This window comes from Dermacentor andersoni, chromosome 1, assembly GCF_023375885.2.
Source record: "Dermacentor andersoni chromosome 1, qqDerAnde1_hic_scaffold, whole genome shotgun sequence".
NCBI classification, from domain to species: Eukaryota; Metazoa; Arthropoda; class Arachnida; order Ixodida; family Ixodidae; genus Dermacentor; species Dermacentor andersoni.
In genome coordinates, this window is record NC_092814.1 from 341,336,369 (window position 1) to 341,361,568 (window position 25,200).

The following is a 25,200-nucleotide window of genomic DNA, read 5'->3' on the forward strand; positions in this document are numbered from 1 at the left end:
TGAGGCTAAGCCGGAAGTTGGCGTTGCTCCGCCATCATGTCGGGCCGGTTCTCCTCTATGGGGAACCAGCGCTGGAGTTTTCACGACGCCTGCAGCGCCGCCCTGGCGGTCAGAACGTGCACAATACAGCCGCTCCCGCGGACTCAAATTGCTACTGGTAGTGGCGTTGCGTGCCCTGAAAGTCGAAGGAAAACAAAAGGACGCCGACGATACTGTTGCGTATACAAGTGCCACAACTACGTCGGGATGAGGGCGGATGTATCCTTCTGCGTCTTTCCATCTAAACCCTACTAACAGGAACGGAGGCGGCGTTGGATCCAAGCAGTCAGGCGAGCGGAGTAAGTTCCCGTCTTGTCGCCCTGTCAAGCGGTGTCGGGCTGGTTTCTAAACCGAATTTCGCGTGTGTGCTTGGTTTATTCGATAGTGAAGACAGTCAGCCATGGCAGACAGTACCAAACAGCAGAATCTGCAGTCGGCATTTCGTCGGAAACAAAATGAGCAATAGCATGCACCATCCGGCATATGTACCAACCATTTTTCCTTCGCAATACCACCGCCAAGCCCCTTCCAACGCCACCGCACCAAGCGAGCGATACGAAAGGTAACTATTATCCATTCATTGCCAAGAATTATGTGGGACGGAAGCTGCCTTGTAATACGAGTTGTGTGCGCATACTGCCGGCGCACGCGGACTAAGCCGCCTATGTGTTTTTAAAAATGCGCATGCGGATGAGGACTCGGCGTTAAGATGCATCCGGTAAATTTATGTAATTAGTGCTAAATGTTGCCAGCGTTGTTACGGATCCAGCAGCGGAGCACTCAAACCTTTGCTTGCGCGAGTCAGCTGATGCGATAAAGCTTTCTTCTCCATTGACTGCTGTGGCGAAGTAACATCAGAATTTTTTGTCTAGCCAGAGAAATATGGAATGTCTTCAGGCCAACTAATACTTCCGAAACCATAGCGCAGCACGACCGGAGCCATAGCTGCTAGATTTGCGAGGCAGGCTGCCACGCAAGCATGGCAACGGCACACGGCGCAACGGTTAAAGAAACACACGTGCTCGCCGCGACACACTGTGAAAAATATATAAAGCTTAAAAAGCTTTCATTTCTTCACTTGATGGCGCTAGCTTCTTTACGAAAACTGTCCACTTGAAGCGGCGCGAAAACGGAAACATACGAACTATAATACGGCCCTGCACGTGTGTGTCGTCTGGTCGTGCGGCTGGAATATGCCGCGTTTCGTCGCCAGGGCGGCGTGCAACGCACTCTTTTCGACGCGCCGCCTATCCAGCGCTGGTTCCCCATTGTTTACATTTCTCACGAAACCACGCTGCGCGGCGCGCAACCGGGCTGCTCGCACGCGCGCTCTCCGCAGCAATACTAAACAATCGCGATGTCTCGTTGCATTACCGTTGCCGAAGTCACGTGGAAAGATGTTCATAATGAACTTCGCAAATTGGGCTGTGAGATCGAATCCGCTGCTTTTACTGGCTTTTATGAAAATAAACATGCTTTCTCAGCCCAGTCAGCTGAACTGTTCTCATCAACCGCAGATACCGGCCGCTGCCCAGTTCTTGCGTGTTTCAAAAAAAGATTACCTTTATCGCTCCCTTCCACCTGCTTTTCACTGCTTGACTTCCTGGGGCTCTCAAACGGACTTGCGAGTTAGGCGTCTGGCGATACCAAAAAAATGTACGCATTCTCACTGCACTGCAGAATGCACATACGACACGCCGACCCATTTGCGATCCATCTGGAGTTTATGAGCACAAGCACGTACTGTCGCTGTGGCTTGAGGAATTGTCCTGCTTTATTGAACAAACTTCGGGTGGCCGCGCATCACTACGACAGCGCGCCGGCGAGGAGGCGGAATCTCATTTCTGACTCCGCGTTTAGATTCATTGACTGCGGCCTGAGGTGCCTTCTTCCCACGGTAAGTGAAGCTTCACGGAACCAAAGTTCTGCGATAGCCGGCGCACGGTGCAGAACAGTACGCGCGTAGAACCGGCCTACGTGCGACCACGGAACAACCGTTTGATGTGTTCGCGGGCGTACGTTCTGCGAAGCCTTGCTCACTCCTGCAGCGCATACGCCAAACTTCACTTCCCTGCGCTTCTTGCGCGCACAGATAAGATACGCTTGTGGTAGGGAAGGCTCGTTCCTTAATAAGTCAAAGCAGCCGCTTCTTTCCCATCTTCCCGGATGAATCGTCGATGGGCCGGCGCACGGTGCCGAGGGCAGCAAAATGCACATATTTTGCGTACAGCTCTATCAGCACGTGTGTTGTGGTACACCTGTGCAAGTGTGCATGAACCTCGAACGCGCTCTGCTTAAAAGACTTCGTGCTGTCGCGAGTACTGCGAGAAACAAGCAACAGTTAAGCAACATGTGTTTTAATATGCACAAAAGCAAGTTGTCACTGAACACGAATGTCCTAAAACCAGAACTACGCATTCTTGCATAACGTACGTTCTACGAGCCGCAAATGCACCATGCGCTGTCAAAAGCAGCAATCACCGACCTGCAAGGCGTTCATTGTACAGATTCTGAAACACACCGGTTTCGGCCTGCGAAGGCACGTTTCGCCGAAGAGGGCAAAACTTCCCGCGGATATTCCTTCGTCCGTTACCATTGCTGTGACGCGGTACATTGCGTACAGCGTTGCATGCGCGTTAATTTCACGAGTTTTAGTTTCTGCTATCCCACCTGGCCACAGTAACATCCGGGAGAGCACCGTCCAGATAACACAGCGCAACAAAACACGGATACTAACGCAAACCTGCCCACACGACGCCTTTGCCACGGTGCGAAACCTACGCAGCAATACGCGTGAGCGCACACAACCATAACAAAGCCGCCATTATGGCCCGATAACATGGTCGCTAGAGGAAAATAAATAATAAAAAAAGCAAAAATGAAACAGGAGAAACTACCCCGTCACTTCCTTCACAGTTTTCTCCTAGCGCGCGGAGGGGGTAGGGTCTCTCCTCAGTTTTTAAAGCACAAGCCTTTAGTGGCTCATGAGTGTCCCTGCACAGTCCGTGGTGGGCGCAGGAAAGCGGTGATCAATCACCGCCGGTGACACTATAGTATACGCTTGCATCCCATGCTCGCGGCCACGGCGGCGTCCGTTCGCAGAACAATTCAGACGACAACAACAACAGATGCAGTCATAGATAGGCTTTCGCCTATCGCAGTTTAGTTCAGCAAAGTGCCTATAGATTTTTTCCTTCCTCCGTACTCTAGGCACTATTGGCGGCGAGAACTTACGGAGTCGCTATCTGTCGGAAGCGCGTCTTGCGTAGTATGAGGGATAGCGCGCCGCGCTTCTTATGGGTTTGGCTGTCGGCGATCAATAAGAACACCACGCAGAAGCCCTCCTGGACGTTCCTCTAAGCGCTCTCGAAACGACAGAAGTTCTTTATTGTCTAAATAATATCCTTGGGCAAACAGAAAGCACAGAATGGTTTACAGACGCTATCTCTTTACTAAATACGTACAGTGAACGCCCACTGCGCAGCGGTCATCGCGATGGAGTCCCCCGAACCCTTGCGCGAAACGTAGGCAATCGCTGAGAGCAAACTATGTGAAATATGTTCTTATAATGGGCTGCTTGTCCTGTATAACCAGATGGAGCACAACAGAATGAAGCCTCAATGCAGCGATCAGACGGGTTCGTGGTGACCGATTGCGCGTCTGCTTGCACGTCCACGCACAATTTTTCGCTTACGCTGCGAGTGCGTTTTTGCACCGTGCCGTGAGCTTTAGGCCACAGCATATGGGTATTTGACAGTACACAAGCAACCATTGTTGCGGGGACGCTATCGGAGCTGTTCAAAAATAATTTCGTTATGACTAGAGGCTTCGACGTTTACTGCGACTTGTGATGGGCCGTCGCGACGATTCAACCTTTCTTTTTTCGTTTCTTCTAAATTATTGGACGTCTCATTATCACTATTTCGCAAGCTGCATCGTCTTGGAAGCTTATCGGTCTTCTCAGCCATCAATTTCCCGCTGCTGATTTTTCTTAATCCAGTACATTCATTGTTTGATGCTGACACGAACATGAGCATATGCCATTCTTCTTTTTTAATCTGCTTCTTACCATTCCCTTTCCGTTCCAGTGAACTTGCCAGTACCAATATCATCATCAAGTTCATAGACATTAGCCGGGCAGCGCGCGCGGGCGAGCGTCTCAGTGCGTGTTTCCTGCTACTCACTGAACATCGCAGTCCCGACGCCGTAGCAGAAATATTCCTTGCGGAAGTGCATGCTGTACTCCAGAGTTGTAGCCGATGGCTGCTTGCCGGCTCTAAGCTTCGCGATCCAAGCTTCCCGCAGCTTCTTGTCCTGCGGCTACGTGCGAATAAGGCTGACACCGGGCTCCGTTGCGTACTTCCGGCACTGCGGCACCGAGCAGTAGCCTACCATGCTGCACGCCTCCTAAGGCAGCCACTACCTATTACAGTACTTTCAGATGTTGTCAAGCCGACACCCAAGGCGGTAAAGCCTCACCACTTAATCAGAACCGCAGCGCAGGTGAGACTTTAAACTTCCATTTTCAGCTCGCTTCGGCGCTTCCGAAGCAGCCGACGCGGCCGCTGTGTCCACGTGATCCCTCATGCCACGTCACGCCGATGGTGGCGCCAGCTTTTCCAGTGGTGGAGCTCGCCCCCAATACATTCACATGTACTATTCAAATCCCCACATCTGAAGTAATCTTTCTTTCCTCAATTGCAGCACAATTGCTCACCATCGTACGGTCTTTATTGCACCGCTGCACGTGTGCAGTAATATAACTTTACAAATCGAAGCTGTATAATGGGAATTCAGTACACTGAAAGCAACTTTGCGTATGGCTTAGATAATACAGTGCTCCGGCATCTGAGTCAGCTTAGTATCAGCCGCTTTCTTTACTAGTTGTTCACTGTGATGCCGGGACTATAGCAGTGCCACCGGGCACTGCTGTATTCCTGCAGGCACGCTAGAACACCTTGGCTGTGCACAAACATCTCTCTACATCGTGCTTAAATTAAGGCGGTGCAGATTTGCTATCAGAATGTGCTTATAGGCATAACTGCCTAGCATTCAAGAAAGCGTTTGAAATGTAAGGGTGGAACTCAGCTTTGCAGGTGCGACATTTTATATTTATAGTGCAAGACCACATCGATGGACAGGAGGGGCATCACACAAATACTGGCGTTGTGACCTTCCAGTCACAATGCAGGTAGTTTTCTGCATTTGCTTTAGCTATAAACATGTGAAGCAATCTGTAAATTCAAAACTGTATGAACTAAATTGAGACACCATGAAAAGCAAAATAACACTCAGGTAGACATTTTTTTTTGTCACCTCAGCTCTTTGTGGTGGAGGTCAAATATATATATATATATATATATATATATATATATATATATATATATATATATATATATATATATATATATATATATATATATATATATATATATACAGTAAAATAGGGAGCAGTGGGACTGTGGCTAGGAGAGAGACAACGACGACGAGAAAGAACAACCTTGTTTCGGTGCTCGGTCGGCTACACTACCTCTCGCTGCTGCAACGTTCTAGTCGCGCACGCTTACTGCTCAAAGTGCTTCGCGACATTTGGTGGAGGTGCTGGACTTATTGCAAACCTGGAACTTCGAAGCCGGACGATCCCTGTCACATCTCCCATGCCTGAGGAGACTAGTCCTCCCGCGCCACCCATGGCACCGCCTCTAGTCGTCTGTCCTGGTGCGCCACGCCAACGGGATCCTCCCATATTCAATGGCACTGACGATCATGACGTAGAGGACTGGCTGTCATCATACAACCGAGTGAGTGCCCACAACAAATGGTCTGAAGCTGACAAGCTTGGCTACGTACCATTCTACCTTTCCGGGGTCGCCCATCTTTGGTTCCGCAACCATGAGGCTGACCTTTCCACCTGGACAGCATTCCGAACGGCACTTCAAGAAGTATTCGGTCGCCCTGCTGTGCGCAAACTTCGGGCTGAACAACAGCTTCGCTGTCGTGCTCAACAAAAGGGCGAAACTTTTACGAGCTACATTGAAGATGTAGTTGACGTCTGCCGGCGTATAAACCCAGATATGACCGAAGATGACAAGGTCAACAACATCTTGAAAGGCATAGAAGATGACGCCTTCCAAATGCTCTTGGCAAGGAATCCTCAGACGGTCAACGACGTCATATCGCTTTGCCAGAGCTATGAGGAGCTGCGCAAACAACGGCTTTCTACGCGCCAAGCGCTCGCTCCGGACGTCGCGCTTTCAGCTCTGCGATGGTGTCACTTCTACTCCTTGCAGTTCAGAAATTTTCAGTTCAGTTTGTACGAGAGGAAGTGGCGCGCCAACTTTCTCTTCTGCCAGTCGCTCCAGCCTCGGAGCCGCGCTTGTCTCCAGATCTCCGTCACATGATACAAGAACAAGTCGCTAACGCAGTACCACTTGCTCATCAACCGCCTCCGACGCCTGTGCCACTTACGTACGCTGCCGTTGTCGCTAATCCAAGGCCTCCTTCTGTAGGTAATCAATCCAGACTTACCAGCGCCTTTCCCTCACCTCCGCAAGCAGCTGCAACATATTCTCCTGGCCCCCCAAGCAGCTACTGGCCGCCACAGCAGCCCGTGCGCCCACCTCGCCAATATTTCCAACAGCCTCCGCCCGCTGTTCTCAATCCATGGCGCATCCATGACAATCGGCCTATCTGTTATTCGTGCGGCCTACCTGGGCACGTAGCACGGCTTTGCCGCCGGCGTGGATGGTATCCTTCGGATTCTCCGAGGGCACAAAGTAACGGTTTCGACTCTCCGTACCGTTCTGCTACTGCCGCTCAGCCCTTCGAAGCCTCGTCTCCTCTTTCCTGACCCTTCAATACCCGTCGGTCTCCGTCTCCCCGTCGGCGTTCTCTGTCGCCGCTTATCCGTCGTCCTGAAGCTATCCGAGAGGAAAACTAAGGACCGCAGTTCCGGAGGCAAGAACTGCGATCTCAGCGAACTCCTCAAGACCTCATTTATTTCCTGCGAACGTCCTTGAAGTTTATGCAGAAGACATTGCCGTTCATGCGCTTGTAGACACGGGAGCAGCAATATCAGTGATTTCGGACCAGCTTCGTCTTACCCTTAGAAAAGTCGCGACGCCTTATTCAGCCATTTCATTACGTACAGCAAGCGCTGCGCCGATTGAACCCTTAGGGAAGTGTACCGTGCGTGTTGTTATAAGCGGCGCTTTATACCATATTGAGTTCGTTGTTCAGCCTCGCTGCTCCCATGCCATGATTTTAGGATGGGACTTTCTGTCCTCTCATCATGCCGTTATAGATTGTGCCCGTGCTGAACTCGCGCTGTCACCATTCGGCACCAACGTTTTTGAAGATACTGATGACACTTCCGGTCGTGTGTTCGTCACCGCCGACACCGAGATTCCTCCATACTCTGCCACACTTGTACCCGTTTCCTGCGTTGGGTTTTCCGACTCCACAGTTCTTTTCACACCGTCTAAGCTTGTTGCTCGCCGCCATCCTTTCTTGCTTCCTTTTGCCCTTCTTGCCATTCGACAAAATTCGAGCGCACTTTACGTATCGAACCTGTTTCCTTGCCCTGCTAGGCTGCTCCACAATGAGTGTCTTGGTTATGCCGACGAAATCGAACCAAGCTTCCTTTACTATGTGCCTGACGACCCGGCTTCTCCTCCGGTTGACGCTCTGGCCCTTCAAGTTTCTCCTCCCACGCCGCCGTGTGACCCAACATTTTACCAGAGCATTGATCCCAACCTCACTCCAGCGCAGCACGCCCAGATCGTCCATCTTCTAGACCGCTTTCGCACTTCATTCGACCTACAACAATCTCGCTTAGGCCGTACTTCCACTGTTGTCCATCACATCGACACCGGCAACCATGCGCCTTTACGCCACAGGCCGTATCGTGTATCCGCCACGGAGCGTAGCGTGATCGCTGAGCAAGTTGCAGACATGCTCCAACGCGGTGTCATACAACCTTCGCACAGTCCCTGGGCTTCTCCTGTAGTGCTGGTAAAAAAGAAAGATGGCACAATTCGCTTTTGCGTGGACTACCGGCGACTTAATAAGATCACACGCAAGGACTTTTATCCGCTACCCCGTATTGACGACGCGCTAGACTGCCTCCAAGGCGCTGAATTCTACTCATCCTTAGACTTACGATCCGGGTACTGGCAAGTGCCAGTGGCAGAGTCAGACCGTCCGAAAACGGCCTTCATCACACCTGACGGTTTATTTGAATTCACCGTGATGCCATTTGGCCTGTGTAATGCGCCTGCCACATTTGAAAGAATGATGGATAACATCTTGCGCGGTCTCCAATGGCAGATATGCCTGTGTTATCTGGACGACATCGTTATCTTTTCACCGGACTTTCCTTCCCACTTACTTCGACTTGAACGCGTCCTAAAGTGCATCGCCGATGCTGGCCTCCAGCTTAACTTGGAGAAGTGCCACTTCGCTGCCCGGCAGCTGGTCATCCTCGGCCATGTCGTGTCGAAAGAAGGTGTACTCCCTGATCCGGCGAAACTACAAGCTGTTGCCCAGTTTCCCCGACCAACGACTTTGAAAGAACTGCGCAGCTTCATTGGATTAGCGTCATACTTTCGCCGTTTCATCCGCAATTTTGCCACTATAATAGCACCTTTAACGCAGCTTCTTCATGGTGGCCACAACCTTTCAACCTGGTCACCGGATTGCGATGCCGCCTTCACAAAGCTGCGTCGTCTCTTGACGTCACCACCAATCCTGCGCCATTTCGACCCAAGTACTCCAACTGAAATACACACGGATGCTTCAATGAGTGCTGGCTTCAATGAGTACGTCGTTGCCTTCGCCAGTCGTGCACTCACTAAACCTGAATCGAACTATTCTGTCACAGAAAAGGAATGCCTGGCTATAATTTGGGCCATAACCAAATTCCGTCCGTATCTTTATGGCCGCCCGTTTGACGTCATAACTGATCACCATTCGCTGTGCTGGCTGTCGTCCTTAAAAGAACCGTCCGGTCGTCTTGCTCGATGGGCCCTTCGACTGCAGGAGTACGACATTCGCGTGCTGTATCGTTCTGGCCGAAAACATTCGGATGCGGATGCCTTGTCTCGTTCGCCACTAACAGACGAGGCTAGCTTCCCGAAGGCCTCATTGTCCGAGTCTTCCCTTGCTGCCACGGACATTCTTCTGGAGCAGAAGAAAGACCCATGGATTGTGTCCATGCTGCGTTTTTTGTCCAGCCCATCGACACCCACTACCAATCGCGCATTACGTCGCCAAGCACATCACTTCTCCATTCGCGACGGGCTCTTGTACCGTCGCAACTACCTCCCGGACGGCCGCAAATGGTTGCTTGTCATCCCGCGACACCTGCGTTCGGATATTTGCGCAGCGCTCCACGACGATCCCCAGTGCGCGCATGCAGGGGTACTGAAGACATACGCGCGTCTACGCCTTCGTTACTACTGGCGGGGGATGTATCGATTCATCCATCATTATGTCCGCTCCTGTCTGGTTTGCCAACGCCGTAAAGATCCCCCTCGTCGTTCAACCGCCCCATTGCAGCCTTTGCCTTGCCCAGCACGTGCTTTTAATCGAGTAGGCATCGACATTTATGGACCTCTGCCAACCACATCAGATGGCAATCGCTGGGTAATCGTGGCCATCGACCATCTTACGCGCTATGCGGAAACTTCCCCTTTGTCCAGCGCTTCTGCACGTGACGTCGCCTGGTTTCGCCTGCGCCACATCATCCTTCGCCACGGAGCTCCCAGGGAATTACTCAGTGACAGAGGCCGCGTCTTCCTATCCGACGTCATCGAGGCTCTCCTCAAAGAATGCCGCATCATTCATCGCACCACTACTGCGCATCATCCGCAGACTAATGGCATGACCGAGCGCTTTAATCGCACTCTTGGTGACATGCTGGCCATGTACGTTGCATCCGACCAAACCAAATGGGACCATGTTCTACCTTTTCTGACCTACGCTTACAACACCGCCACGCAGACTACCACGGGATTTTCGCCCTTCTTTCTCCTGTACGGACGCGAACCTTTTTCCACAATGGATACTATCCTTCCGTACCGCCCTGACTCCACGGAAACAACTACCCTATCCGAAGCTGCTGCACACGCAGAAGAGTGTCGCAAGCTTTCCCGTATATTTACGTCAGAAGACCAGCAACACCAGAAGCACCATCGAGAAAGTTCCAATGCACCTGTATCCTATGCTCCTGGCTCGCTAGTGTGGCTTTGGGTTCCAGCCTCTACCACTGGACTGTCACCGAAACTCGCGTCGAAGTACCAAGGCCCATACCGCGTGATCAACCAAACGTCTCCAGTCAACTATATTGTGGAACCCCTCGAGCTACCTTTGGATCATCGCCGTCGTGGACGCGAAATTGTGCATGCCCAGCGTCTCAAGCCCTACTATGATCCGCCTGTGCTGTCCTACCCGTAGGTCGCCGGGACGGCTTCCTTTTCCGCGGGGGAGATAACTGTACTGTAAAATAGGGAGCAGTGGGGCTGTGGCTAGGAGAGAGACAACGACGACGAGAAAGAACAAACTTGTTTCGGTGCTCGGTCGGCTACACTACCTCTCGCTGCTCCAACGTTCTAGTCGCGCACGCTTACTGCTCAAAGTGCTTCGCGACAATATATATATATATATATATATATATATATATATATATATATATATATATATATATATATATATATATATATATATATATATATGCGCTCTTTGTAACTGAAAACAGCATGCATTTCACATTTAGAGATCAGTGCAAAATATATTGAATGTGTCAGCCACATACGGTACTTTGTCTAACGCTTTGCATACTGATAGCTGTTTGGTGAAACTTCAGTAGCACATTCATAATGAACTACTGCATACAACATCCATTTTGCACCTCTTATTTGATATTATACCCTCCGACACACCAAACAGAAGTACAGACTGGAATTTTTCTTTACGTCAATATTCAAAAGGCAAGCAGGTTTTCAGCACCACACACCTCCATCTTCCACACATGGCACTTAATTATTGCATATTCTGAATATGCATTCATTGCCGGTGGTACCATATATACCCGTGTAATGAACGCACTTTTTTCCCCAACATACCGAAGCAAAATTGGGAGGTGCGCTCATTATGCGGGGTAAGTTTAATGGACACATTTTCGAAACAGCAAAAATTCAAAAGTAAGACGGTAACGATTTGGAACATGCATAAGATAACTCTGCAATAAAAGTACATACATGTACACCATTCGTAAACCGTGACTCACTCCGCATCGGAACCACCAGGCCTACCGTTCAGGTCGCTGGCTGCTTCCTCCACATCGTGGTTTCACCAGAGAATAAAGAACCAACGCGTCCGCCGCGCGAAGTCGGCGCGGTCCATCGCGCGCGGCGAAACCGAACGCGCGCTCCGAACAGCGATCTCCGATCGCGCCCTAGTAGCTTGTCCTCGCAGCCGCTTCCGGCGATCTGCCGTTATCGCAAGCATCCCGTCGAAGCGCGCACCTGTTCTGACAAGCAGGCTGTGTGCGTCTCTTTCCTCGACCGTCCTGCTCATCGGAATGTCAAAGCTTATCGCTGTCTGATCAGCGTTTCCGTTTTGTGAGCAGATAAACTCTTATACCGGAGTCACACGTGGTACATTTCTGATCGCGATCGAGAAATCCGATCCGGATCAGCCCAGATCGCGATCGGAAGTGTACGTGTGACAGCGGTATTAAGTCCCGCAGCAGGCGTATACTCGGCCGCCTCTTCTGCGCCGCGCCGAACCGCGCCTACCGCGCGCGCGCGCTCTCCTATTGCGTCAGCGTGAAGTACGTGAACTGCGTGTGCTGCAGAGAGCCAGTTGGGGGGCCTTTTTTTCTCTCTCGAATCTGCGAGGTGCCTTTGGGCCGGCAATGGTGGAAAGCATGCGCTAAGCATTAAGTGCGCTTGCTTTGAACACATGCGCGAGAGTGGGAGTGTAGTCTCTCCGAAAAAATCTAAGGCACGGCCGTTCGATCGTGCTGTAGATCGGATTTTTCGCGACTAATTTGGGGGGCGTTCATTACGCGAGTAAATACGGTATATCTTCCAATGTGAAAATAGTTAGTTTGGCGTAGAATTACCTGTATATTTTTGAACTTACCCATAATTTCTCTTTGCTCTACTTGTACCTCCTTCAGTACTGGTATCTGTGCTGTGCTTTCATTAGCGCAGTAAATGCTATCAAAGCTGTGAATTCATGAAATAGAAAGCCTATCCAATATAAACAAGAAACTTGTAGACAAGGGAATCATGACAAGCCAGCTGAGATGGTGGCACTATTCCACTTGCTTTCACTTGTGACAGCACAAGTGTTCCCGCTTGTGCTGTCGGACGGTTGTGACCGATGTGCCCGCGAAGGTTTGGGTCATTCGCATTTCAAGGGATGAGTGACGGTTGCATACGTGCAACGTTTTCCCCTGCCTACATCAATGACTTAACTACATGTAGCAGGTTAAGCTGTGATTATTGGTGTAGCTGAAGTGATGTATCATACATAGTTTCTGCGTACAATCTGATTGGCCAAAGACATGCAGGAATTGGTCTTGGAGCTATTGGTCCAGAGGTGGCTTTCCACTAAATTGACTGCTGAAGAGGCAGATTTCACTTCATCGAAAGGCCCAAGTAAAACTGAGCCTAGAGCTTATGACAGCAAATGCAGTCACCATGTATGACTGAAAAACAACACGTGACAGAACGGTGAGCAGTGGAATTCATCTCAATAGTGTACAAGGAAGTGTAGCTGTATCCAGTATTTCAGTGATGGCATACTAAACACAAACCTTTATGCGAGTTGTTTGGATAGCATAATCAACAAGAGTCCTCTAATAAGCGATGGCAAAGGCTAAATAAAAAGCTGCTACCTGAGGTACTGTCATTGGTCTAAAATATGCATTCTCACATGCAGCAGATACAGTCCATAAGTTGATTTACATACAGGTATGAAATGTTGTGACTGTACCACGCGATAAAATTTAAATAACACCATCTGAATACCGTATACTGGCACCACTTGGCCAAGCAAATTTTCCCACAGGTATAGCATCTGACATGCATCCCTCATAGTGAAGTGGTGAGTGTTTGGTATATAAATGAAGACAATGGCGGCAGTGCATTCATGTGTGAGTATGCTTCTCGAAAGGAGTTTCGAGTATATCCGTGTCATATCAAGGTTAGGGCCCATCTAGGCTTTTCTTTTCCTTTGCTTCGGTTTTCATGTTGGTCCAAGTGAGTCCAATTCATAGACCAAATGGGTCCAGTTGTGTCCAAAAAACCGATTGGTCCAGTTGGACCTGTTGGATTTTTCCATTGGGTGTCCCCAAACATAACAGGAAATATCCAGTTGGTTCCAATTTGAAATTTACAACTTGTTTGAGCAATTTTTTTTTTACTAGGACAGGTTTGATTTCTAGTTAGCAGATGGCGCCGCACCATTAACACTGGCGGTGCGTTGACGATGGGGAACGATATAAAGGCCTAATTGTTCACTGTGCATATATTTAGTACCCTGCTGTAGCGCGATATGCGAGGACGGTAGCGAGCAAACGCTAAGAAGACGCCGAGCAGACGCTGTGCCGCCGGTGAACATTTATGAGGGCGTTCGCCCTTACTACTTGCTAAGGAGGCTGCAAGGGAATTGCAAGGAAAGCGTACAGCTGAAGCGAAGCCCCGCTGTCTCATCCATATAAATGAAGCTTATGCTTATGGCGTGAAAGCACTTTTTTCGTCAACCCACCAACCATGCAGTATGTACCGACAGTATGGCAAGCAGACGCTGAGCAGACGACGCGGCGCGGTTGAGCACATCTCGAGGGGCATTCGGCCTTGCTATTGGTTAAGAGGAAGCTTTAGCTCGGCCATAACTCCGACGCGGTCTATTCAAATACATGTAAAACGCAAGGACGTTTTTCTGAGATAACTCCTGGAGCGATATTAATGAAATTATTGCATTTGAGAAAGAAGGTAAATTCTAGTGACTGTTGGAAACGGAATTTCGATTTAGGGCCTGAATGTTGTTAAAAATATTTTCCAAAAATCGCAAGTTTGAAAAACATAGAAGCACGAAGTTTACAGATTAATAGCCATACATCAAGAACAGCTGTCACAGTTCTGTAAACGGCACCTATTAGAACATTCAAAGCGGACAAATTCCATACGTGAATTTGTTACCTTGCGTACGAGGGTTCTGCAAAAGCTGTATTTACATATTTCTAATCTTTTTGAGGGTCATGTGTAACAGATCAATTTTGTCCATTTTAGATGTACTGTTAGATGAAATGCACAGAATTGTGATATCATTTTTCATTGCTGAGTCAAAGAGTTGTGAACTTGATAGTTTCGTTTTCTGAAAATGTTCAATTTCTGCGAATTTTTAATAAAAATTTGACGACCTAAATAAAAAATTCGAAGCAACAGTCACTAGATTTTAAGTTTTTCTTTTGAATACAACAAACTCCGTCAAATTTGGTGCAGTGGTTGCCGAGAAAAAGGAATTCTCCTTTTACATGTATTTAGATAGGAGCACCCGAACTAAAGCTTCCTTTTAAGAATTCGTGTAGATTCCACAGTGCTGCAAGGAACTACTGAGACAGAGTATAGTCGTGGCTTGGACGGGCGCGAACAGCGTATGTGGCGCCGTCCCGCGACGCATCAGGTTGCTGTAACCCGTGAATGGAAAAAACGACACGCTCATTTGCGTGCTTCCTGGCAAGCGATATTTCCCCTAAATTTGATGGTTATAATTTATTTTTACTTTTTCCAGAGGGCACAATCCCCGGAATATGCCGGGTGGTTTGCTTCATTTTGTACAGTGGAGTGTTTCTTCACAATTGTCGGAAGCATGGTCTTTCCCACCACATTTTGCACATGGCAGGCAACCTCGGCAGCTTTGGGATCGTTGACCGAAATTTTATCACTTAAAGCAGCGCCTCGAGGTTCGCCACTTAGGGCCTTACTATGATCTTTACGTATCCCGTTTCAGTTGTTTCTGGAAGTGCGCTGGGTGCCGGAAGTATCAGGCGTTTTGTGGGTATTTGCCCTTAATTACGTCTGATCTTGATTCTTTGCGTATCAATTACTTTTTCCTCTCTACAGCTCTCGCCAAGAGTTCGGAGTCACTAAGATCCACCAGGTCTACGTCGGAGACAACACCTTTGAAAGTATTCATTGTATGGTTTGGAGTGAGCATCACTGGGATGTCACCAAATCTCACTAGATCGCTTAATTTGCGTTGCCAAGCTGCGTCGCGTATTTCCAAGAGGATGACTCCGCTGGTAATCGTAGTAACGTTGCAGCCTGCACCAACGGTCTCTTTTAAGCGTTTTGCATCTACGAACGACGAGATTATAGTCCGGCTTTCGTTTAGAGTTTTTCAGTGTCGATGGCGAGGTAGTTAATGAGGTTTTCGTGACTATGGACAAAAACATTTACGAATTACATCGGTGCGGCCTCTTTTGAGAGGCCGATCGGAGGCAAGGAGAGTTGGTACAGCCATAGCATAGTCTCATTATTGAGCAGCGGTGTCAACGACCCACCAGGAAGCCCAACGCGGGGACGCGACAGGGGTTCCAGCAAAAGAATTCCCGCCAATGCCAGCTCTACACTGTTGCTATAACCAATTACAACATAACCAAGACTGGTTAACCCCACAAGGTTAGCCATTATGACCAGGAATATTTGGGAGTAAATGGAATCCCGTTCGCCCTGCGAAGGTGGATGACCAGCGGAGTTGTAAACATCGTGGTAAGAAAAACCTGTAGTGAATAATCTATTGCATCACTCACTGTCACTTCTTGTCATCGTCGTATTTGGCGATAAAACACTGAAATACCGTTGCTATCTGCTGCCCAGAAGAGCTCTTCGTGTGGGAAGTAGGTATCAGCGCCCCACGTGCCCATGTGTGATACCACGTAATACAATTTTTTTTTTCACGCCGGAAATCTATGCCGGGACTGCTTTCCGTTTCGTTACACGTATGACAACATCGATAACGCCCACTGGACACCTACAGACGCGCAAAAACGCGGCGCTGTCACAACTCCAGGGTGGTGGTATATGCGAGGACGAGTCGGAGCTTTCCCAATCCGCTGCATAGTTCGCTTGAACGACAAAAAGCAATCACTTCGCAGCGCGGCCCTCATTCTTGTTTCCCTCGGGAAGGACGAGTCGGCGACGCCATGAGCTGCAGCCTAAACGCGACCATGTGCGGCCCGCCGTGGTCCGTCGGTGTCTCCAGTCTCGCGCCCCAGAATGACACGAGTCTTATGCTGGCCTTGGTGAACCTGTTGGTGCATGTTCCTTTCACCGACCTGCCCGTGCTGCGTGACTACGAGCTGGGGCCGCTGCGGCAACAGTACGACTACGTCATCGGTAAGCGAACGAATTTTGACCCCCGCAGTGTGACAAGGCCCACAAGGCCACTAGGAAGCGGGGCAGCGAGGCGTAATTACCGCAACGAACGTCATTTTTGCCGAGGCGCTTTGTTTCTTTTTTAATCCGGGGACGCCGGATTAGTATTGAACGGCTGAAATTCTTTAGCCTGCGCCCAAAGAACGGCACACGAGCGTATTTGCATTCCGCCCTTCCGTCGTGGTGTGGTCTCCGCGACCAGGAATCAAACCCGAGACCTCGTGCTCTGCAGCAGAGTGCCGCAGCCACGGAGCCATGCATCGCGGGTGGTGCCTCCTAAGCTTTGGAGCGCTAATCCTTTAATCTGTTCGCACGCTTTTTTTTCAGAAATGTGCAGTCGTGAACAATGAGACGGAACAAGTAGCTCGTTTTTTAGGCAAGAATTATTTGTGACGGGTGTGAATTCAAATCTGTCCCCTTAGGTAATTCAATTGCGTCCATTTCTCATCCAACATGAAGCCTCATTACACCATTTGAAGCGGAGTGCGTGTGCTAAGCCACTGTGGCCTCTTGCACGCAATTTTCCTTGTCCTAATGCTCGAAGAACTTCGCCGTTTATCTATGCGCAGTGGGCGGTGGCTCTGCGGGCTGCGTCATCGCCAACCGGCTCTCGGCAGATCCCAAAGTCACTGTGCTGCTTCTCGAAGCCGGAGGACTGGAGACAGCCTCGCGTCAAATTCCGGCTGTCGCGCCCTTCAACATCAGAGGTCACGACGACTGGGACTACTGGAGCGTCCCGCAGAAGAACGCCGCCCTCTCTTTCCGAGACCAGGTATACCAAACCTCGACTCGCGAATCGATGCCTCTTATTGTTGCACTACCCAGTGTTACCAGGACATTTTATGGACTCGCCCAACGTCCTTCGGAAGCGAGTCTGGGGCCGTGTCAATTCAGCAAGCCACAGTGATTCCAGGGGACCCTAGAGTTGCCGGTGATTGTGGATGCGCCAAGTGCAAAAGGGCATGGCTGTCAGTCTCAGCAAACATCAACGCTGATGTGGATCGCGGTCACGGCGGATGGTACATGCCGTCTGCGCGCGCCGTGTCTTAATGAGCGAACTGAAATTAACCCGTGAACAAACGCCACCTGAGAAGGAAACCGAAGTGCAGGAGTGATAAAGCAGGAATGAGAAATTGGGCGCAGGAAACAGAACGCGCGCAAGGCCAACGCGTGGAAATAAGTGTGGCATCTCGCACGCCTGCCTTGTCGCGTGCAGTGAGGTAAGCCCACAGCTGAGCAGCCTCGTCTAGAACGCGCCGCCGGGGCTCTGCGGAGCAAGGCAGCGCCGTCTTGCGTTAGCCGCTCGGTTCAAGATAATGTCCACTGCGCATGCGCGGAAAAGAGGGCCGGGTGCCTGCTCATCGCTTCCTTGTTCCAGTTCCCAACGTGTGCGTTCGCTTCCCGTCGCCAGGGCCGTGCTGCATGCCTATATGGCTTTAATATGGCGTTGCCACGGCGGCCAGCGAAGTGCCGTGCTGCCCTTTTACGCGTCTAACGAGGCTGCCTGGCAAGCAAGCGCGAGTGATGGCGGGTGACTGCGCGTTTTTGACGAGCTGGCAAGTGCGCCGTTCTGTACATACACAAAATGCGCCATGCGTCGTTGCTGACACGCTGCGCGATGATAGGCGAACAGGCAACACGGCCGGTGAGCGTGGTACGTATACAAAAAAGACCGTCTCACCCGAAAGGCGAAACATCGATTGCGATAGCAAAGTGGCAGACTGTCATACGAAGTAATACCCCTGTCAAGCGGGCAAGTTAAGTGCACTTACGGGGAGTGCACTTCGGGACCTTGAGTCACACTTTAGGCAACGCGCTTCTTAACGGGAAAACAGAGTGCACTCGCAGTAAAAAAAAGATGGCGACAGACTAAGAGCGCGTTCTTAAAGATGTAAATTAACTAGAGAAAGCTGCTAAAAAGCGATTGTTTTAAGTAGAATTGCATATAAAAACAAACTTCATCTATTTGTCTCAACAAAAAACGCAGATGTTTTATTATAATGTGTTGCAAGTCAATGCCGGCCAAGACGAATGCCTAGCCAATCCAAAACAACACGGCGGCGTGCGGCAGTTGATCCTGCTCATGATCCTGCTAGAACAGAATATGAGCGAGAGCAAAGACGGCGAGTTCGATATTTAGCTACACTGCAAAATGCCACGCACACGGCTCAAAGCACGAGTAGCGTGGTCAGCACGATTTCACACCAAAATAAACACGAACTGAATGAACATGGCGGCGCCGCAGTGCCGCATCATTCTGGCGCCGTTAGTTGTGTACATGATAAATTCGTTTCCTTATTGTGCTGTTTCGCTTCCCGCTAAACACAAATTATATTGTTAAAAGCTGTTCAATAACTTCAATGAACTTTTGTGTCCTTTTTCTATGCATTACATTTTGCGTCGTTGAAACCGTTGGCGGCGAGGCTAGGCACTCCTTCAAACCGTTGGCGGCGAGGCTACGCACTCGGCCAGCAAAGTGCGTTCCGTGAACGTACTCCGACTTGAGTGCACTCATCTGAGAGTACACTCCGCTGCGACGTTAAGATTTGGGAAAGTGCACTTAAAAACCGAGTGCACTCGCCGTAAGTGCACTTAACTTGCCCGCTTGACAGGGGTATAATAGTACCCACGGTGCTCTTATTGGTCGTATCAACTTGTAAACATTCGTTTGATAACTAAATAAGTATGGCGTCAGCGCGCGCAGCAAACATGAACACATCATTTTGGCTGCGGACACTCGCTGTCAAAACGCTGGCGTGAGGAAATGCGGCAGCGGCAGCGAGCGAAGTGGCATTCGTGCTGTCTATCGCTTCAAAGCGAAACGAGCGCCGAAGAGCCGAGGGCGCAGCACGCACAAAGCTACGAGCCGCCGACGTAGACTGCTCTCAACGCATATCGCTCTCAAGCACGGTGCTCTCAGATACGGCTGCGCGCGGTCGCGCCGCCGCCACATGCGCAGCTAATTGCAGCCGAAGAGAACGCCGCCCCCACTCCCTCCCCCCCGGCGCCTCGCAACGTGGGGTGTCTCGCGCGCTAGAAAAGACGGCGCGCTTCCTCTTCGCATTCGTCCCTTTCGCGCGGGCGAGGTTGACCCGCGATCGTCAGATGCCGTCGCAAGCTTCCACTCGCGCGGCGACGGTGTTATCGCCCTTAGATTTCTTGCGGAACCTCACGGGGGCCACGCCGACGGCAAAAATGCGCTTGGAGTGTCCATATAAGTGCTCTCGCATTAAAACGCGCGGTCACTCGCTATCGCTCGCGCTTGATTGCCTGGCCGCCTGGTTACACGTAAAACACGGGGGCGTGGCGCTGCGCTTGCCGCCGGGGCAATGTAACGTCAACCACATAGACATGCAGCGCGCCCCTGGCGGTGGGAAGCGAACGCACAAGGTGGGAAGTGGAACAAGGCAGCGTTGAGCAGCCACCCTAGTGGACACCGATCTCGAACCGAGCGGCGAACGTCTGCTCACGTCTTTACATTGTTATCTTGCAGCACAATTGATTGTATTTTTCTTCGCAGCCTATTCAAGGGCGTGTTCTTCCACTGACAGGCACGTGTGTGTGGTCGGTTCCGTGGTCGGTTATTTTAGTGGCACGAGCATCGTGTGACTCTAGTTTCTTGCGCAGCACTTCCGGTTCGCCTCCTGAGACCACCGGGAAGAGAATTAAAAAAAATAGAAAGAAATAGTACAGTACAAAATTCATGGGTTTCATATAGGTATATCGGAGCATAAGTTTAGTTACAAGTTGAGTTACTGAAGTGTCTGGAATAATAAGAATTTATTAGAAAACCCTGATTACCGCGCAGCAAAGGCCCGAATCGTAAACTTGAGACCCGCCACGTTAGCACGACTTTGACGGAATTCCTGGAAACTCGGAAGTAGAAAGCGGAAGTATGACATCACTAATGACGTCGCACACAAGGTGACATGATATTTAACAGGCTACATAATGGAAAACAGTTGCCTCCGAGTTCGGCTTGTGCGTTGCGTTCGCATAAAGTTGACCAAAGAACACCAATGCCGAGGCGCGAGTGCCACTAAGAGACACCCAAGTCAAACATTAGGGTCGCCTAAATTTTTTTTTTAAATGCGTGTGCGTATACGCAAAGTGGACATGAGACTTCAATCAGGATTGGCGATGTTCGAACTAAGATTACAAAAATGTCGCCTTTGCTTTTCAGATACTCGGTGCCCAAAACAATCGAAGATGTGCCATTATTCCGGCTTTGTCTGTGCGTTAGTATTGTCGGGTAATGGTAATTTGTTGTCCTTGGTACCCCAAATTCATCTGTGAGCTATCATGAACGTCGCAGTGTGGTATTCATGGATTATTAAATCTGGAGTTCTTAAGCAAACACCGATCAAAGCCGACAATCGCTTTTTTTCATGCAGTCCCTATTACAAGACAGCTACAAAGTCCAGCACTCGATTCCGCAGCCTCATGCCCAGCAGCAGATGACTAGCAAATGATACATAGTGGTGGATCACCATTGCGGAACACCAAAGTATTATGTACCAAAACAAAGTGCAGTTCAGCAGTGATGTTGCACTGTTCCCGTATTCCAGATACGCAGCTGTTCCAGTAAATGGGGAACTCATGGTGTGGTCACTTGCAGTCTTGTGCCCTCCGCTTCTTATAGCAGCTAATGTTGAGCGTCTGCGAATTGGTCGTCACAACACGATACAAGGAAGTGCTCCTTTTCGATGGAGAATAGGTCATACCTTCGCCACCTACTCCTACCTACTGACTGGAAGTGCTCTTCCCTCATGTCGAAGGTGTGGCGACAGCCTTACAGTTCTCCATGTCCTCGTCCAATGAAGGCAAACAGAAACTGAGCGTAAAAAGTACTTTCATTCTGCCTATACCGTCGGCGTATTCCACTTCACCCAGCAGTTTGTTAGTAACGAACTGCTTTTTAATATGGAAACAGTTTTTAGCTTTTTAGATGACGTTAGTATGTTAGAAATCATTCGGCCGGGTCGTGTGTAGCACAGCCTCGCCTTTGAGGCTGTAGCTTTTCCTTTAATGATATGTTAATATAGATGATGCCGTACCATTATTGACGTAGCGAAAAAGTGTATCCCACAAACACATGGTCGTTCATGTAGAAAACGCGTCCCCTGGTGCGACGAAGATTGCAGAGATGCGTGAAAGAGGCAGAACAAAGCATGTGGCATACTTCGCCGATCGCGAAATGCGAAGAACCTAATTGGACTTAAACGTATAAAATCACAGGGGAAACACACACGACGACAGGCAAAAAGAGAAAGTTGGGTGAGGTTTCTCAGGTATCACTTCTTCACACAAGAGAGAAAAAAAGTATGTGGTAAGCAGGCTAAAGGGACAACAAATACAAGCATTTCCCATGGTGAATGGTCAAGGACATAGCCTGGAAGACCAGGCCGATTCTCTCGGGGAGCATTTCGAACTTGTGTCCAGCGCCATCCATTATTGGAAGTCATTCCTAAAACACAAACAAATGGCAGAAAGTAATACACTTGGCTGGAAGTCTACACAGAACAATACATATAACCGTCCTTTCAATATTGCTATGCTGAGAGTCTCTTGAAACATGTGTGAAAGCTCTGCACCGGGAGGTGACTGAACAATGTACGACGTGATCAAGAAGCTCCACAGGCGCTCGTGTGACATCGCTCACATTCTTCAATACAATATGGGCAGCCCGGTACCTCCCGACTGCGTGGAAACAAGCTATTGTTATCCCAATTTTGAAACAGGGTCAGGACCAATCGTCGGTGAGGAGTTACCGCCCGTCCCGTGCAGAGCGCACATATCAAACCGGCATGCTGGCTACCTGGTCATAGAGGCATCGAGGGTAATGTGCTAGCGGATTAACGGCCACATCAATTACATTGCAAGCTATTAATCCTTCCACTGGTGTCCGTGCCACAGATCTGAAACCTTTCTCATGAAAGACATGAAGCCAATGGCAACGCTTGTGGGATGGTGAAACAAATAATTTAAACTTGATTAGGTCATAGTTAGGTTCCTGGCCCTCCGCAACGAAATCGCGACGAAATGATATCATATTCTGCCGATTCAGCATAGGACACACCTATGGTACCCATAATTTTCTACTGACTGGAAATGAACCTTCAGTCTGTGGTAAATGTGGCGAGAGGCTCCGTTCTACTCGTCCTCCTGGAGTGTCGGGAAGCGAAGCTGAGAAACATTTTCCTCTAGCATACCGCTATCATATCCCTCCCCATCCGGTCTTGTTTCTTGGCGCAGGACCGTTCTACAGCGAAGCTGTATGTGGCTAGCCGATTCGTCCGTCCATCAGTCGCCTGTACGCCGCAAATCCCTCCGGCGCAACCCCCATGCGCGTGTGCGAAAAAAGAGGCGCGCGATCAGCCAACGCCACCTGGATGCACCAGGCCTGTTTACTCCGATCGATGAGGTCATGCTACCCGGCCCAATATTTCCATTGGCAAGGCTGGCGTGATGAAAGCGGTGACGTCAAAATCACTGTTGCCTACGTGGGAGCATCCCCATTAGATTCTATGGCAGTCGGGCCAGGTAAAACGACGACATGGATCGGAGCGAAAGGGCATTGTGCCATCTAGGTTGTGTTGCATTAGTTGCGCCAGTAGTGACGTCGCTGCTCTCCGTCGCAGCCGAGCGCGCGCGCAGCAGTTTCTCTCCGGCTCCGAAATGGGTAGGCCACGCACCACACGTACTCCTGAGGAGCAGGCAGCTTTCGATCAGCAACGCCGCGAGCAGAACCAGGAACGAGCTCGTCTACGCCGTGCCGATCCTGCAGCCCGGGCACAAGAACAGGCTCATGCAGCCGAGCGCAAGCAGCAACTGCGTAGCGAGGATCCGGCAGCTTACGAAGCCGTCGTTTAATGAACCGTCGGGATTAACCCAGTGATAAACACCGAGGCCGCACGTTTTAGCTTCGCTGGTTAACCATGTGTACGGAGTGCTTGGGCGGTGATTTCTTTTTCACCTGTGCGCAGCGGTACTCCCTCTCGCGCGGCAAAGTACTGGGCGGCAGCAGCGTCCTGAACTTCATGCTGTACATGCGCGGCCACCCATGTGACTACGATCGCTGGGCCGACAAATACGGAGCCACGGGGTGGGCATACGAGGACGTGCTGCCGCACTTCAGGGACATCGAGGACTATCGCGTGGAGGAACCAGACGGTGAGCAGGCTGCAGTATGCCCATTCCTGAAGCGCTGTGTGGCAACACAGAAACACTAAGAAAAAAAACTGAGATGTGCGACGGAGTGTTGCTATCGGCTGATTTATTTCTCTATTTGGTTTGGCACGGTGTTTATTAATCAATGCAGCTTGACGTACAATAGTCGTTTCATGCAAAAAAGCAAATCTCGCTGACGAGTCTAGCGCCTCTGTGTCTCATACTTTATCGCTACCTTAAGTGGTCTATTAGGCATAGAATGGGAGCCAAGGGAACGGAAACGCACTCGCGGACGGCAGACAATGTGGTATGATCAAATTAGAAAAAAAAATCGCAAGCATAACACGGGGTCAGCTGGCGCAGGGCAGGTGCAATTGGAGTCACTGGGAGAAGCCTTCGTCCTGCAGTTGACATAAATATGGTGATGAGGATCGCTATCATGTGAGCGTACTGTACTACTTCTAACCTGGCATTGAATTCGTCACGAATTTCTTCTAGTGCAGTGCAGCTTCGTCCTTGCATCACCAATTTGGTCAAACCTCCATTCTGACAAAATTCTAGATTTATTTTGCTCCTCTCAATTTAGTTCTCTCAAACCTAGACTCACCCTTGCACTTAAGTGAGAGGCAATGTTCTACTATGCCCTTATCAGTGCCCCGTATGGCTATTAAGCCTACGCCCCTACATCGCAGAACGGGATAACACACATGTGCATGAGCATTGAGTGACACTATTTCTTGCGCAGCTCTTCCGGTTCACCTCCTGGGATGACCGGGGTGGAAATTCAAAACAAATCGGAAAAAAAGAGAGTAGTACAGTACGAAATTCACAGGTTTCATTAGAGATATAGCAGAGCATTAGCTACAAGTTGAGTTAACTGAAGCGTCTGGAATAATTAGAATTAGAAATCACTGAGACGACCGGGGACGAAATTCAATATAAATCAGAAAAAATGAAAAAAAAAGTAAAGTACAAAATTCATGGGTTTCATTATAGATGTGCTATCAGAGCATACGTTTAGTTACAACTTGAGTTACTGAAGTGCCTGGAATAATTATAATTAGAAATCACTGACTACTGCACAGAATAGTAGACTTCAGAGGCCCGCTACGTGAGCGCGACTTCGGCGAAATTCCTGGAAAGCCGGAAGTAGAAAGCGGAAGCATGACGTCACACACAAGAAGGTGACATATTTAACGAGCTAATTAATGGAAAACAGCTGCCTCCGAGATCGGTTTGGGTGTCGCGTTCTCGTAAAGTTAACCTAAAGAACACAAACGCCGACGTGCGAGTGCCACGAAGAGACACCTAAGCCAAGGACTGGGGTCGCCTACCATTTTTTACCCTGAAGGCTTACTGAAAGTGTTATAGAGGGGAGGGGTTTACATAGCACCAAGAATAACGTGTACTAGACAACAGAACGAAAGCGATTGCAGCAATATCGAGAAAACGGCGCTTTAGTACAGCGTATACATATAGCGCCGCAAAGATCACAGTAAGAAGAAACAAATAACACGTGGACTACACTACAGAAGCGCAA

The 25,200-nt window shown here is 49.7% G+C and overlaps 2 protein-coding genes across 8 annotated transcripts in view; one reads left to right on the forward strand and one right to left on the reverse strand.

Moving 5' to 3' along the window:
- The window catches only part of LOC126516537 (MIF4G domain-containing protein A-like), a 98,590-nt gene extending 86,831 nt beyond the window's left edge, over positions 1-11,759 (reverse strand). For 3 of the 7 annotated variants that reach the window (XM_055063952.2, XM_055063950.2, XM_055063953.2), the window contains exon 1: positions 11,298-11,759. The gene's annotated coding sequence lies outside the window, so the exon portion shown is untranslated. The remainder of the gene's footprint in view (positions 1-11,297) is intronic. The other 4 variants (XM_055063956.2, XM_055063954.2, XM_055063955.2 and 1 more) reach the window with 2 other exon arrangements.
- A 4,295-nt stretch (positions 11,760-16,054) lies between these two features.
- The window catches only part of LOC126516949 (L-sorbose 1-dehydrogenase-like), a 34,792-nt gene continuing 25,646 nt past the window's right edge, over positions 16,055-25,200 (forward strand). Inside the window, exons 1-3 of the mRNA XM_050167028.2 lie at positions 16,055-16,451; positions 17,060-17,262; positions 23,477-23,663. Of these exons, the coding sequence (XP_050022985.1) occupies positions 16,259-16,451; positions 17,060-17,262; positions 23,477-23,663 (583 nt within the window). The 5' untranslated portion in view covers positions 16,055-16,258. The remainder of the gene's footprint in view (positions 16,452-17,059; positions 17,263-23,476; positions 23,664-25,200) is intronic.